The sequence below is a fragment of the Magnusiomyces paraingens genome (assembly GCF_902498895.1).
Source record: "Magnusiomyces paraingens strain CBS 517.90 genome assembly, contig: contig2, whole genome shotgun sequence".
NCBI classification, from domain to species: domain Eukaryota; kingdom Fungi; phylum Ascomycota; class Dipodascomycetes; order Dipodascales; family Dipodascaceae; genus Magnusiomyces; species Magnusiomyces paraingens.
The window spans coordinates 4921721-4934759 of NW_022474068.1; the positions used below are offsets into that span (position 1 = coordinate 4921721).

General features: G+C 39.2%; 5 protein-coding genes across 5 annotated transcripts; 4 read left to right on the forward strand and 1 right to left on the reverse strand.

The window, feature by feature from the left end:
* Positions 1 to 548: 548 nt before the first annotated feature.
* SAPINGB_P003282 (uncharacterized protein) lies at positions 549 to 2855 on the forward strand (the record flags this gene model as incomplete). Its single annotated transcript, XM_031998000.1, has 1 exon — positions 549 to 2855. One exon carries the CDS (start codon positions 549 to 551, stop codon positions 2853 to 2855), a length of 2307 nt encoding a protein of 768 aa, XP_031853891.1.
* A 1041-nt stretch (positions 2856 to 3896) lies between these two features.
* SAPINGB_P003283 (uncharacterized protein) lies at positions 3897 to 6341 on the forward strand (the record flags this gene model as incomplete). Its single annotated transcript, XM_031998001.1, has 1 exon — positions 3897 to 6341. The coding sequence occupies one exon, from the start codon at positions 3897 to 3899 to the stop codon at positions 6339 to 6341; it is 2445 nt and encodes an 814-aa protein (XP_031853892.1).
* Positions 6342 to 6423: 82 nt separating this feature from the next.
* Positions 6424 to 7161, reverse strand: SAPINGB_P003284 (uncharacterized protein; the record flags this gene model as incomplete). Its single annotated transcript, XM_031998002.1, has 1 exon — positions 6424 to 7161. One exon carries the CDS (start codon positions 7159 to 7161, stop codon positions 6424 to 6426), a length of 738 nt encoding a protein of 245 aa, XP_031853893.1.
* Positions 7162 to 7637: 476 nt separating this feature from the next.
* SAPINGB_P003285 (uncharacterized protein) lies at positions 7638 to 10367 on the forward strand (the record flags this gene model as incomplete). Its single annotated transcript, XM_031998003.1, has 4 exons — positions 7638 to 7769; positions 7821 to 7878; positions 7945 to 9635; positions 10311 to 10367. 4 exons carry the CDS (start codon positions 7638 to 7640, stop codon positions 10365 to 10367), a joined length of 1938 nt encoding a protein of 645 aa, XP_031853894.1.
* A 1697-nt stretch (positions 10368 to 12064) lies between these two features.
* On the forward strand, positions 12065 to 13030 carry SAPINGB_P003286 (uncharacterized protein; the record flags this gene model as incomplete). Its single annotated transcript, XM_031998004.1, has 1 exon — positions 12065 to 13030. The coding sequence occupies one exon, from the start codon at positions 12065 to 12067 to the stop codon at positions 13028 to 13030; it is 966 nt and encodes a 321-aa protein (XP_031853895.1).
* Positions 13031 to 13039: the final 9 nt, after the last annotated feature.

The following is a 13039-nucleotide window of genomic DNA, read 5'->3' on the forward strand; positions in this document are numbered from 1 at the left end:
TTTTTAATTGTTTTTAATGTTAAAATTAGCACTTGAAAAAATAAATTTTATGCTCAGAAACATTTCATTTCGAATTATTTCCAATATATCATTGTATATTCGGGCGTTAAACTTTCCCAATTTCCCGTAGTAATAAGGCAAATTAGTGCTTTCGAATGTGTTACAAACTGATAAATGTTCTTCCTTATAAGGAAGAACAACTAATTAGTTAAATAAACTGGAAATTAAAGGTTGATTAACTTTTGGCAAAGAAATACGTTATAATCCTACTTCAATTTCAATTTTTGAAAAAAAAAAAAAAACTTGATATATTCAGGCTATTTAGAAATTGATTTAATTTAACATCATTTTTCTATAAATGTATTACCTCGTTACCTCGTTACCTCGTACATTTGTTATTATTTTCATATTCATTACAAATTGTAACTAAATATTACATAATCAAATTGAAATTTTTTATTTGCAAATAATTTGATCCAATAATTTTTCATCTTTTTTGTTTTTAATTTTTTTCTACCTTCAGTCATCAAAAGGATACCTTTACCATAATGTCTGTTAGAGCAGCCAACTATTTGGCATGGAAGCCTTTGTCTTTTGGTTTTTGCCGAACTGCTTTGAAGTCCCAAAGAATTTCTTTCCCAAGATTAACTCAAAATTCTTTTTCCACATCTTCGCCATGTCAAACCTATGAAGAAGAACGTGTGGTTCTTGACAAGATCGATGCCGAAATGCCAGAGATTGACAAGACCCGTCTTTCTACATTAAGAAATATTGGTGTTTCTGCTCACATTGATTCTGGTAAAACAACCTTTACAGAACGTGTCCTTTACTATACTGGCCGCATTAAAGCTATCCACGAAGTGCGTGGTCGTGACAATGTTGGTGCTAAGATGGATTCAATGGATTTGGAGCGTGAAAAGGGTATTACTATCCAATCTGCTGCAACATACTGTGACTGGACTCGAAACCATCCTGATGGATCTTCTAAGGACTTCCATTTTAACCTTATTGACACTCCAGGCCATATTGATTTCACTATTGAAGTCGAACGTGCTCTCCGAGTTCTCGACGGAGCTGTCCTTGTTGTTTGTGCTGTTTCTGGTGTCCAATCTCAAACCATTACTGTTGACCGTCAAATGCGCCGTTACAATGTTCCCCGTATCACCTTCATTAATAAGATGGACCGCATGGGTGCTAACCCCTGGAAGGCTATTGATCAAGTTCGTACTAAGTTGAAAATTCCCGCTGCTGCTATTCAAGTTCCTATTGGTGCTGAGAATGATCTCCAAGGCTCTGTTGATCTTATTGAAATGGTCTCTGTTTACAACGAAGGAAAACAAGGTGAAAAGATTGTTGTTAAGAAGGAAATTCCTCCTGAGCTCCAGGATCTTGTTGATGAGAAACGTGCTTTCTTGATTGAAACCCTTGCTGATGTTGACGATGAAATGGCTGAAATTTACCTCGATGAGCAAACCCCTACATCTCAACAGATTCGTGATGCAATCCGACGTGCTACTATTGCTAGAAAATTTACTCCTGTTTTGATGGGTTCTGCTCTTGCCAACAGAGGTATCCAATCTGTTCTCGATGCTGTCTGCGACTATCTTCCTAACCCTGGCGAGATTCTCAACACTGGCCTTGACGCTGCTAATAATGAAGCCCCTGTCAACCTTGTCCCCTATCAGAACTCTCCTTTTGTCGGTTTGGCTTTTAAGCTTGAAGAAGGAAAGTATGGTCAGCTTACTTATGTTCGTGTTTACCAGGGTAAGCTCAAGAAGGGTATGACTATTGTTAACGTCAAGACTGGTAAGCGCACTAAGCTTGCTCGCCTTGCCCGCATGCATTCTGATGAGATGGAAGATGTTGATGAGATTTGTGCTGGTGAAATTTGTGCTACCTTTGGTGTTGATTGCTCTTCCGGTGATACTTTCACTGATGGTGAACTTAGATACACCATGTCTTCTATGTTTGTTCCTGACCCCGTCATTTCCCTTTCGATTTCGCCCAAGACTAAGGATACAAATTTTTCTAAGGCTATCAATCGTTTCCAGAAAGAGGACCCTACTTTTGTTGTTAAGTTTGATGCTGAAAGCAAAGAAACCATTATTTCTGGTATGGGTGAGCTCCATCTAGAAATTTACGTCGAACGTATGAAGCGTGAATACAATGTTGAATGTATCACTGGTAAGCCACAGGTGGCTTATCGTGAGACTGTCACAATGGAAGTTCCATTTGATTTTACTCATAAGAAGCAGTCCGGTGGTGCAGGTCAATACGCCAAAGTTATGGGTAACTTTGGCCAAGCTGCCTCTACTGAACAGAACACATTTGAGTCTCAAATTGTTGGTGGTAAGATTCCCGAAAAGTTTCTTGCTGCTTGTGAGAAAGGTTTTTTTGAAGCTTGTGAGAAGGGTCCCCTCACTGGCCATAAAGTTATCGGTGTTCACATGCTTATTAACGATGGTCAAATCCACGTTGTTGATTCAAGTGAACTTGCTTTCAAGACTGCAGTTCATGGTGCTTTTCGCGAAGCATTTGTTAAAGCACAGCCTATTATTTTGGAACCTATTATGGAGGTGTCTCTCACTGCCCCTGTTGAATTCCAGGGTAACATTCTCGGTCTTTTGAACAAGCGTATGGCCACTATAAATACTACTGATATTGGTTCTGACGAGTTCACTATTACTGCTGAGTGCTCTTTGAACTCTATGTTTGGTTTTGCTTCTCATCTCCGTGCTGCAACTCAAGGTAAAGGAGAATTTTCTCTTGAATTTAAGCATTATGCACCCACCCCACCACAACTTCAGAGAGAGCTCATTGCTGAGTTCCAGAAGAAGCAAAAGGCTAAGAAATAATTGTTTATAATTGTTGATGGGATTAGACTTTTAAAATTTGTCTTTTTTGTTTATGTTTTGTATATATGTATTTTCTAAGTATATTTGTTTTTAATGACCAATCTTCACACTTTCCTTTAATAGATGAGAGTAAGGGTTTATGCAAAAAACTTATTTTTAATAAAAAATGAGTTGATCAACAGAGAGCATAATTGCCTGTTTCAATTGGATCGAACCATAGCATTTCTAATACCCGTAATATTCGTTCAACAATCTACAGAAAAAAAGGGAAAAATAAAAAATTAAAGATGTTACTTGATTTTAAATTTTGTATGATAGCAACAAAAATTTCACTAATACGAATTGTTAATTTAACAAAACTAAGCGGAAATAAACAAAAAATAAACCTTATCGAGTTATTTATTTATTTATTTATGTTTTGTTAAAACAACCACAGTGACAATATTGGATTGAACCTACTAATGCGATCTTATTCCTACCCAATCTGAACAAGTAAGAATAGCCAATTAACTATTATTCTAATAAAATTTACATTTTAAAATCGTAATAGACAATATACAAAAATACCTTTTTGACCTTTTAAATAGAAAAGTACTCTTAAGAGTTGTTTATTTTATGCAAACTAAAAATATAATTTCACTCTGGTTTTTGATGTAAAAATTGATTCTTCATACCCTGATTTATCTCTGTATTATTGAAGATCTATTTAACACATAATCATGAACGGCCTATTCTTTCCAAATTACCTTTTTTTATACAGAGAACTAGGAAGTCTTACTTTGAGCTTCCAAACTTAATGATGGAAACCAGATGTTTTTTATTGATACCATTATGAGATTTTTTCAGAAGAAGATAAATATTTCAGAAAAATATATAAAGACATTTAGAATTCCCGAGTGATATGAATATTCAGAAACTTTTTCTTCAAGCTTCTAAGCTCATTTATTTCTTTTTTTTCATTTTTTAATTGGAAAAAAATAACAATTACCAAGTCTTTCCTTTTAAATTCGATAATTGCGACACAAGAAAAAAGTGGAAAAGATGGCTTTGTTAAAAGGCCTCGCCCTTCTTGCATATATTGCAACTGGTGCAATTTCTTTACCCATTGATGGTGAAACAGGACTTGGAGCCAGGCAAGATATCTCAAACTTAAAACGCAGGGATGAAAGTTATGATGGGTCAATCGATACTTCTGATGATGACTTTGACACTATATATGACTCTAAAACTCTAGTAAAAACTACAACTACCATCACATTACCTGAGACTACTATATTGATCACTGCAACTAGTACTTCGACTTTTTTTTCAACTACTACTACCACAAGTACTACCACTCCTGATGTGATTCTTCCTCCCACCACTTGGATTCCTCTTCCTGACTGGTCTGAACCTTGTATCGATTCTTCTACTGAGTCGGATTTTAGCACAGAGACTTGCACAACTACTGAAAATACTGAGTCTACCTCTGAAACTTGTACAACGACGGAAACAACGGAGTATAATTCAGAATCCAGTATAACTACTATCGTCACCACTGTGGTTTCTTCTGAAACATTTACAACTACCACCACAAAGTCATCTTTTACTCGTCCTCGTCCTCCAAAACCCACTGTTGATGCAACAAGTACCGCACCATTAGTTTCTGAATCTTGGGACTCTTCAGATACTTTTTTTGATACTTCATCTGAGACATCATTTGATACTTTTTCGGATACTTCATTTGATACTTCAGATACTTCAGATACGTCAGATACTTCCGATACTTCGTTTGATAGTTTGGATAGTTCAGATACTTTGTTTGATACTTCCGATGTATCAGATACTTCCGATGTATCAGATACTTCTGATGAAACTACATCCGGGACTTTTGATACATCAGTTGGCACATCTAGTACATCTGATACTATCTATTCTGAATATATTACGGACACATCCTCTGAAGAATTTGGCTCGTCATCTGACTCCGAAAGTTTTACAGAAAGCGTCACTATTGATATTTCTATCCCTACCACTGGACCTGGACATGAGTTTCCACCCGGACCACCCGGACCACCCGGACCTGGACATGAGTTTCCACCTGGACCACCTGGACCACCAGGACCTGGACATGAGTTTCCACCTGGACCACCTGGACCACCAGGACCTGGACATGAGTTTCCACCTGGACCACCTGGACCACCAGGACCTGGACATGAGTTTCCACCTGGACCACCCGGACCACCCGGACCTGGACATGAGTTTCCACCTGGACCACCTGGACCACCAGGACCTGGACATGAGTTTCCACCTGGACCACCCGGACCACCAGGACCTGGACATGAGTTTACACCTGGACCACCCGGACCTGGATCTCCACCTCCTGGCACAATTGGCCCACAGCCAACAGATTACAACCCTAATGAAGACAATGTGAATAACATTTGCACCGATTGTAGTGACGAATCTACTGCCACTAGCTGTGATCCTAGCGATCCCTGGTGCAGTGAATATTGCGATCCCAGCGATCCTTCTTGTTGCGACCCTAGTGATCCATCTTGTTGCGACCCTAGTGATCCCTCTTGCAACAAAGAGTTTTATATCACTACCTGTTTCTATGGAGAACCTTGTGCTGTGCCGTTTGAAACCACTACTGTCACTGTAACAACCTGTACATTTGGAGAACCTTGCATTCCTTGCAGTAGTGATATTCCCACCCCAACAACCGGCCCAGGTCCTAATCCACCACCCCCAGGACCCCCACCAGGACCTCCACCAGGACCACCAGGACCACCAGGACCACCAGGACCTCCACCAGGACCACCAGGACCTCCACCAGGACCACCAGGACCTCCACCAGGACCACCAGGACCTCCACCAGGACCACCAGGACCTCCACCGGGACCACCAGGACCTCCACCAGGACCACCAGGACCACCAGGACCTCCACCAGGACCACCAGGACCCCCAGGACCTCCACCAGGACCTCCACCAGGACCACCAGGACCCCCAGGACTTCCACCAGGACCCCCAGGACCACCAGGACCCCCAGGACCACCAGGACCTCCACCAGGACCTCCACCAGGACCTCCACCAGGACCTCCACCAGGACCTCCAGGGCCACCATCTGGGCCACCATCTATTGGACCTGAACCTACTCTTCCAGGACCTCCAGGACCACCTCCAGGACCACCTCCAGGACCTCCATCGATTGGACCCGAGTCTGTACCTCTGGAATCTCCTCCACCTAGTCCTGGCCCTGTACCATCTCCACCTAGTTCTCTTAGCCCTTCATCTACTGGCCCTGAACCAGGTCATTCTGCTCCTGCAGGTCCTGCTCCAGAGTCACCCAAAAAAGGGCCTGGGTCTGCTCCAGCTTCGCCAACTTCTGATTCAACTTTCCAGCAGCCTCCAGTTGTTAATTATAATGGAGGACAAGACAAACTTGTGTTTTCATTCAACACTATGGCTGCTGGCCTTGCTGCCTTTATTGTTGCAATTATGTAAAAAGGCTTAATTACGCTAACTGTAAGTTTATAAAATATAGTTTTTAATTTTTAATCGATTGGGTATTTACTCCATTTTATACTTAAAGGACAATTAATAAGATTAGTAGTATAAAAAGAACTAATATAAGAAGGGTGATACAACATGAGCTGAGAGTTTCTTGGTTGTTGCGAATTACCCAATCGACGCGTTTCATACCGCGACGTAATTTATCTTGCGCAGTGTCGACATGTCTGTCGAAGTCTTCAATAATTGTAGACTGCTCGTGAAGTTCTTGAGTCATTTGACTTGCTTGCTGATTAAGGTTATTAACGGTGTGGTAAACAGAGTCCAGGAGTGTATCTTGATTCTCAAGCTCCTGTTGGTATAGCAGAGAGCTGGTGGTATTTGGATTATAGTTTATTTCTGTGGTACTTGGATCATCATTGGACTGAGGAAGAGAAGCCTGGTTTGAAGAGAATAGCTGACTTTGTGTGTTGCCTGCGTTCGTATTTGAGCTGCTGGCATTGTTTTTACTACTGACAGTTTCTCGGATTTCGATGACCTTTTGCTGTAGATCCATGAGCTGCTGATTTAAATACCCAACCTGAGAAATGCGTTGTTGAACTTCGTGATCTGTTAATCCAAAATTTTGTGGTTGGCTCTGGATGGCTCCCATACTTTGTGATAAATCATGGATAGTCTCTACCAGTTCTTGAATAATATTGTTGAGATCTTCGATATGAAAGCCGCTAGGATTTGTTTGATGATCTTCAATCAATTTGGCAGCAGCTGATAATTGGCCGAGTGCATCGCTGTAAACTTGATTGAATGGGTCCATTATTAATTAAATGATCTTTAATTGAAAGCAAAATCTTTTTCTTAATCAAAAAGGTTGTATTTTGTATATCTTGTATATAATATCCAATTTTATTCAACAATATTAATAATAGTAAGTATTGCAAGAATGGCTCAAATTGTACGTGGCCGTAATTCTAAGTTGGAATTTACCCTGACCCTATTTTAATTAGTACTTGGTAAAGGGGGAGGGATAGTGAGAAAATAAAAACCTTTTTTCTATACGCAAACAAAATTGTTTAGACGAAAAACAAACAAGCAAAAGTAAATAAAAAAAGGCAGGTAATAGGTTAACTTAAAAATCTGTCAAGAAAAATTTTAAACGCGTATATGGCATTTTTCACAACCTGAAATCTTTGAATCAGTCTGAAATTTTTTTAGCCTAAACTTAAATTTTCAAGACCAGATCTTATTCGTTAATATATTTCTTCATATCACATTTGTTCATCCACATGAATAATGAATGATGCTTATATTGTTATAAATATATCCACTACTATTCCAGATGACCAAGGGGCTTACTTTCCCAAAGATTTTTCAGAAATCATAGAATTAGCTTGGGTGATTGTGGATGGATCTACATTAGAAGAAGTATGTTCATAATTTTTTATTATTAATTTTTTTTTCTAACAAGTTGTTAAGATATTCAGCGATCACTTGTTGGTTCGCCCAGTTAATACTCCAATAACAAATCTTTGCAGTACGTAATTTCGTTATTATTCAGCATTAGGTTATTAAAAGATTTACAGGGTTAACCATATTTTAGCTAGCATCACAGCATTAACATGGGATCATGTTCAAAATTCCATGGGATTTTCAGAGGCGATAGCGGCGCTGGACACTTCGATCCAAACCCAAATTCCAGAAAGTGATATTATATTTGTGGGATTTGTTGCTGCTGAAGTTCGAGTTCAGATTTTGCGTGAAGCTTTTGACAAGGGAGTGATTTTACCGCCCTATCTTCAGTGTCCCAAATTTTTTGATCTAAAGACGGAGTATAGTCGATGGCATAAGCATCATCCGGAAATACCTCACCTCATCCCAATAACCCTAGCTTCTGTATGTAACAATCTCGGGATTGCACCACCTTCAGAAAAGCCTAGAGAGGTGTTGGGATACAATGTGGATCAGGAACATTCTGGAAAAGCAGCAGAAGAAGTTGTGACTGTTTCACGAATTTTAGAAGCATTAATAAAACAAGCCCAACCGATTGAACAACATCAAGATGTTTTCGCGCACCCCAATGATTTGAAAGAAGATATGCACGCGTTTATGAGCGAGTGTTCGAATATAATATTTTTATCAAATCTTCCACACGACACGACGCAAGGCGAGCTGGAGTCATGGTTTACACAATATGGGGGGCGGCCAATTGATTTTTGGACTTTGCGGGTTCCAGACCAGGGGAAAGCAATAGGGAGTGGGTTTGTTGCTTTTTCTACGCATGAGGAAGCGATTGGAAGCTTTAGCATGAATGGTAAGTGTCTCAATGATCGGGTTATTGAGGTGTTCCCATCATCACCAAGTGTGTTAGAACATGCAAGCGACATATTGGTTCATTTCCCACAAAGTAAAAATAGGCCTCGGCCTGGGGATTGGAACTGTCCTAAATGCGGGTTTTCCAACTTTCAACGACGCACGGCATGTTTTCGCTGTTCATATCCATTACCTACGAAAAGTAGCACACAGGCCAAGAATATCATGCATAACAATAATCCATCAGCCGAGCACTCGGACCTTGACCCTGAATACACCGAAGAATGCCAGGGCCCGGAAAGTGGGGGCTATAATATCAACCTAAAACGAGCAAATACTAGCTCTGCGGCGGCAGGATATGCTGGGTATCCTTTGGGACCAAGTTCCAAAGGATATTCAGGGCCGGACACTCATCGAAGCCAAAATACCATATCTAAGAATATGACAGGGAATGGTACTCATGACAGCTATGGTGGAGGTAATAATAGTGGTTCTAAGGGGGGTGAATTAGAAGTATATGACAATGGAGTAGGAGGAGGGTATAAGAAACACCATCAGTTTATTAATAATGTTAATGCGAAGATGAATGAGAATGGAAATAAGGGACATGGATATACTCGAGGGAACGGACAAGGCGGGAATAAAGGCATTCATCAAAACCTGGGGAATGACGAGCTTGAAGGTGGTGGTCTACCGAATGGGGGAGGAGGAGGATTTGATTCACCCCACATTTTAGGGGGTGCGAAAAATCCCCGAGAACACGACAGAAATGGCAACAATAATAATGGCAATAACACCGGCAGCATAGTAAACAATAATGACAATATCAACAATAATATCAATAAGGATAAAGACAAGGATAAGGATGAAAACAGCACTAGTAATAACCAGTCACATGGAAACGGACCTGCGGTGCCGTTTAGAGCAGGGGACTGGAAGTGTGGGCGCGAGGGATGTAATTATCACAATTTTGCCAAAAATGTGAGTTGTCTGAGATGTGGAGCTTCACGGGTATCTGCGGCGATGATTAGTGGGAATGGGGGGAACAACGGCAGTAACAACAACTGCGGCAACGGCGGTGGCGGTGGCGGCAACAGCAGCAACAGTAGTAACAGTAATAGTAGTGGTAGCAGCAGCAGTAGCAGCAGCAATAATGGGGGCCTGGATCATCATCATCACCATCATCATCATCATCACCATTATCAACATCATAATGAGGGTAATAGTGGAACGGGAAACTGCGGGAATGGGCGAAATCTTTCACCTACAAGACAATTAGGAGGAGTAAGTCACGGGGTGACTGGAATATCAGGTGAACATCATAATAATAATAATAATAATAATCACCACCATCACAATAACAATAATCATCATGGATCAATGTCAAGCGGCGGTCATGGCCGACATTATGATGATGGTAACAACACCAACAACACCAACAATGGGCGCGGTGGCCATGGGAATAGAGCTGGTTTTATTTTGCAACGAGGGGATGAGTGTATACAAGATGGGCGAAATGGGCAAATGGTTCCGGTTATTAATGGTAGTAATACAAATTCCCAGTTAAAGAAGACTCAGTCATTACATGTACAAAAACAGAGATCGGGCGGACAGCGACATACATCATATTCGTCGACGAGTCATCATTATCAAAAGCCCCGCAGCAACGGCCAACAGCAGCAACAGAATGTTGGAGCAGGTCGAGGAGCCTAATTGGGGGGGTTTTTTTTTTTCTTTTATTGATTATGGGATAATCAATATATATAAATTTAAAATTGGGAAATAATAAAATGAAAAATGGAAGAAAAAGCTCATTGTTACCTTGATAGATATGTTAATGGAATATGTCAAGTATAATAGTATTTTGAATGTGAATTGGCTCTTTCATGTTCGGATAAAGTCTACTACGAGAGAAAGAAGTATTCTTTATTTATTTATTTTTTTTTATCTAAGAAACCTTAAAAGAGGAGAAGAAGAAGAAGAAAAGGCGGGGAAATATTTAAGAGGGAAGAAAGGAAGGACGTTTTCTTGAATATAATCTAACAAGTTTAATAATCACTTATCACAGCATGTCTTAAGACTTAAGCCGTTTCCTAAAAAATCAAAAAATCAAAAATCAAAAAAGAAACTGCACAAAGGATTTTGAAGTGTTAGGGTTTATTTATTGACATAAATGATGATGAAGATAGTTATGACGATAGCAGTAGACGGACGGGTCCTTTGCGAAAAAGGAGGAGAGAGGATATGGTGAATAGCCGCGATAATAATTATGATGATGATAAAAAAAAAAAATTGAAATCTCGTGCCTCGCAGTTTTTTTGTTATTTTATATTATATTATTTTATATTATTTATTTATTTATTTATTTATTTTTATTAATATTATTAAAGGGCATAAGGCGGATGTGCACCCATATATTTTATATAAGGCTTTATTTTGTACTAAGCCAATCAGTTTCTTAGGAAAAACCGCCATATGAAAAATTTTTTTTTTAATAAATGATTGTTGGTGGCTATTTTTTTTTTTTTCTTTAGAGTGAATGGAAGTTTTGCCACTTTAGGTATAAGTAGCAGCTGGGTCATTCACCTCCGGATGTGCCGGCTGTCAATTTTTTATTTTTTTTTTATTTTTTTTTTATTATTTTAACATTTTGGTACATTTTATGTATTTTTTTTTTTTTTTCAAGATCCGCAGGTATTTCAATATTGCTCTTTTTAAACGACTACCAACTAAAAAACAGCTAAAATAACACTCAAAACTAAACAGAAAAACAACTTTGTTCTCCCTCCTCTCATGTCCTTTACAATATTTTCCAATAAAAAAACTGTTTTTTTATACACTTAAATAGTTTTTAAATGATTTATTTCATCTTATTCGTAATATTTGTAGAGAGTTTCTGTTTTTATAAATTTTTTAAATGTCGATGAATGAAAATAAATCAATGTGTATTCTTCCGCTTTCTTTACTACTTTGGATGAATGTACTTAATGACAAAAAAAAATATAAAAATAAATAAAAAAATAAAAAAATAAAACCCACCGGAACATACATAAATAGTAATCAAGAAAGCGGGCCACTGCGTACTTTCCTCTTTTTTTTTTTTTTTTTTTTTCAACGGCTTTGTTCCCAACCTATTACCGCTCCACGATAATTAAATATTAGAATCGCCGATGACCACACAGGCTTAGCCTTCCCATATATATTTATCCCCACACCCATTGACCGCACAGACCATATAATATACACACCATTTGTATAAAAATCTCCAGTTTTCCCATCTTTTTTTTATTTTCTATTTTTTTTTCTCCATCGTTTTTTCATTTTTTTTTTATCTTTAATATAATCTACAAAAATACCTTCAAGTTTCTCCATATTTATTAATTAAAAAATTCATATTTATATCTTTCACCATGTCTACTACAACCACTACAACTACAACTACCACTACCACATCTTTCCCTTCAGTATCTCACAAAAACCCTTACTGTGTAGCCCCGCCATGTGCTTTCAAACCACTTCGTAAACGAACACTTGCTCCTATCAAACACAACAGCCATCACAACAACAAGCTCCATACTTTCAGTGATCGCGTTCCTCTCCGAAAAGTCATCCCCACATCTTTCACTGACATGTACACCCTAGAAGTGCTCCAAGACAAGCGTTTGCTTACGCCGGCTGGCCGGCCAAGCTTTACCCAGCGCGCAATTGTGGATTGGGAAAAAAATGATGTTCGCTCTCTTTTAATTCTTGACTCACCGCGCTCTGAATGGTGCGCAGCTGGACGTATCCCAGATATCATCGAGCCTGGTTTCCGCATTCAGATTCTACCGCTGACAGCTTCAGATGATGAAATCATCCAAACCCTAGTAACATCTGATCTCTACAAGGAACATGGCTTTGAACAAGCCTTTTTGCTCCAAACAGCAATCTACACTGTTCAAGCTGCACGAGCACGACAAACAAACAAATTAGCCTCGTTTACAAAACCAGAATGGCGAAACATAGTTGAAAACTATCTCCTTAATCTTGCATGCGAAGCCCAATGTCGCCTTGATTTTCAGAAAATCTGTGCCTACACTAAACGTCAAAAGAAGTTGGAACTATCTGCTCGCGAATCATCATCTTCTTCTTCTTCTTCACTTTCTACATTATCCTCTACAAAGCATTCCCCAAACTCGACTTCTACATCTCCCTTGCTGCGCAAGGCTTTAATGACATGTATTTCTACTTCTCCAGAATTCAAGTCTCAAATGGAGGCTGTCATGAGAACAAAAGTCACTCTTTCCAAAGCTGAAAAACAACAAATCTGGGTAAAGGTTCAGGCTGACCTTTATGCTCGTCTGGATCTTAACTGGCAGCCGGATGAGCTTATTTGAAAATAAGCT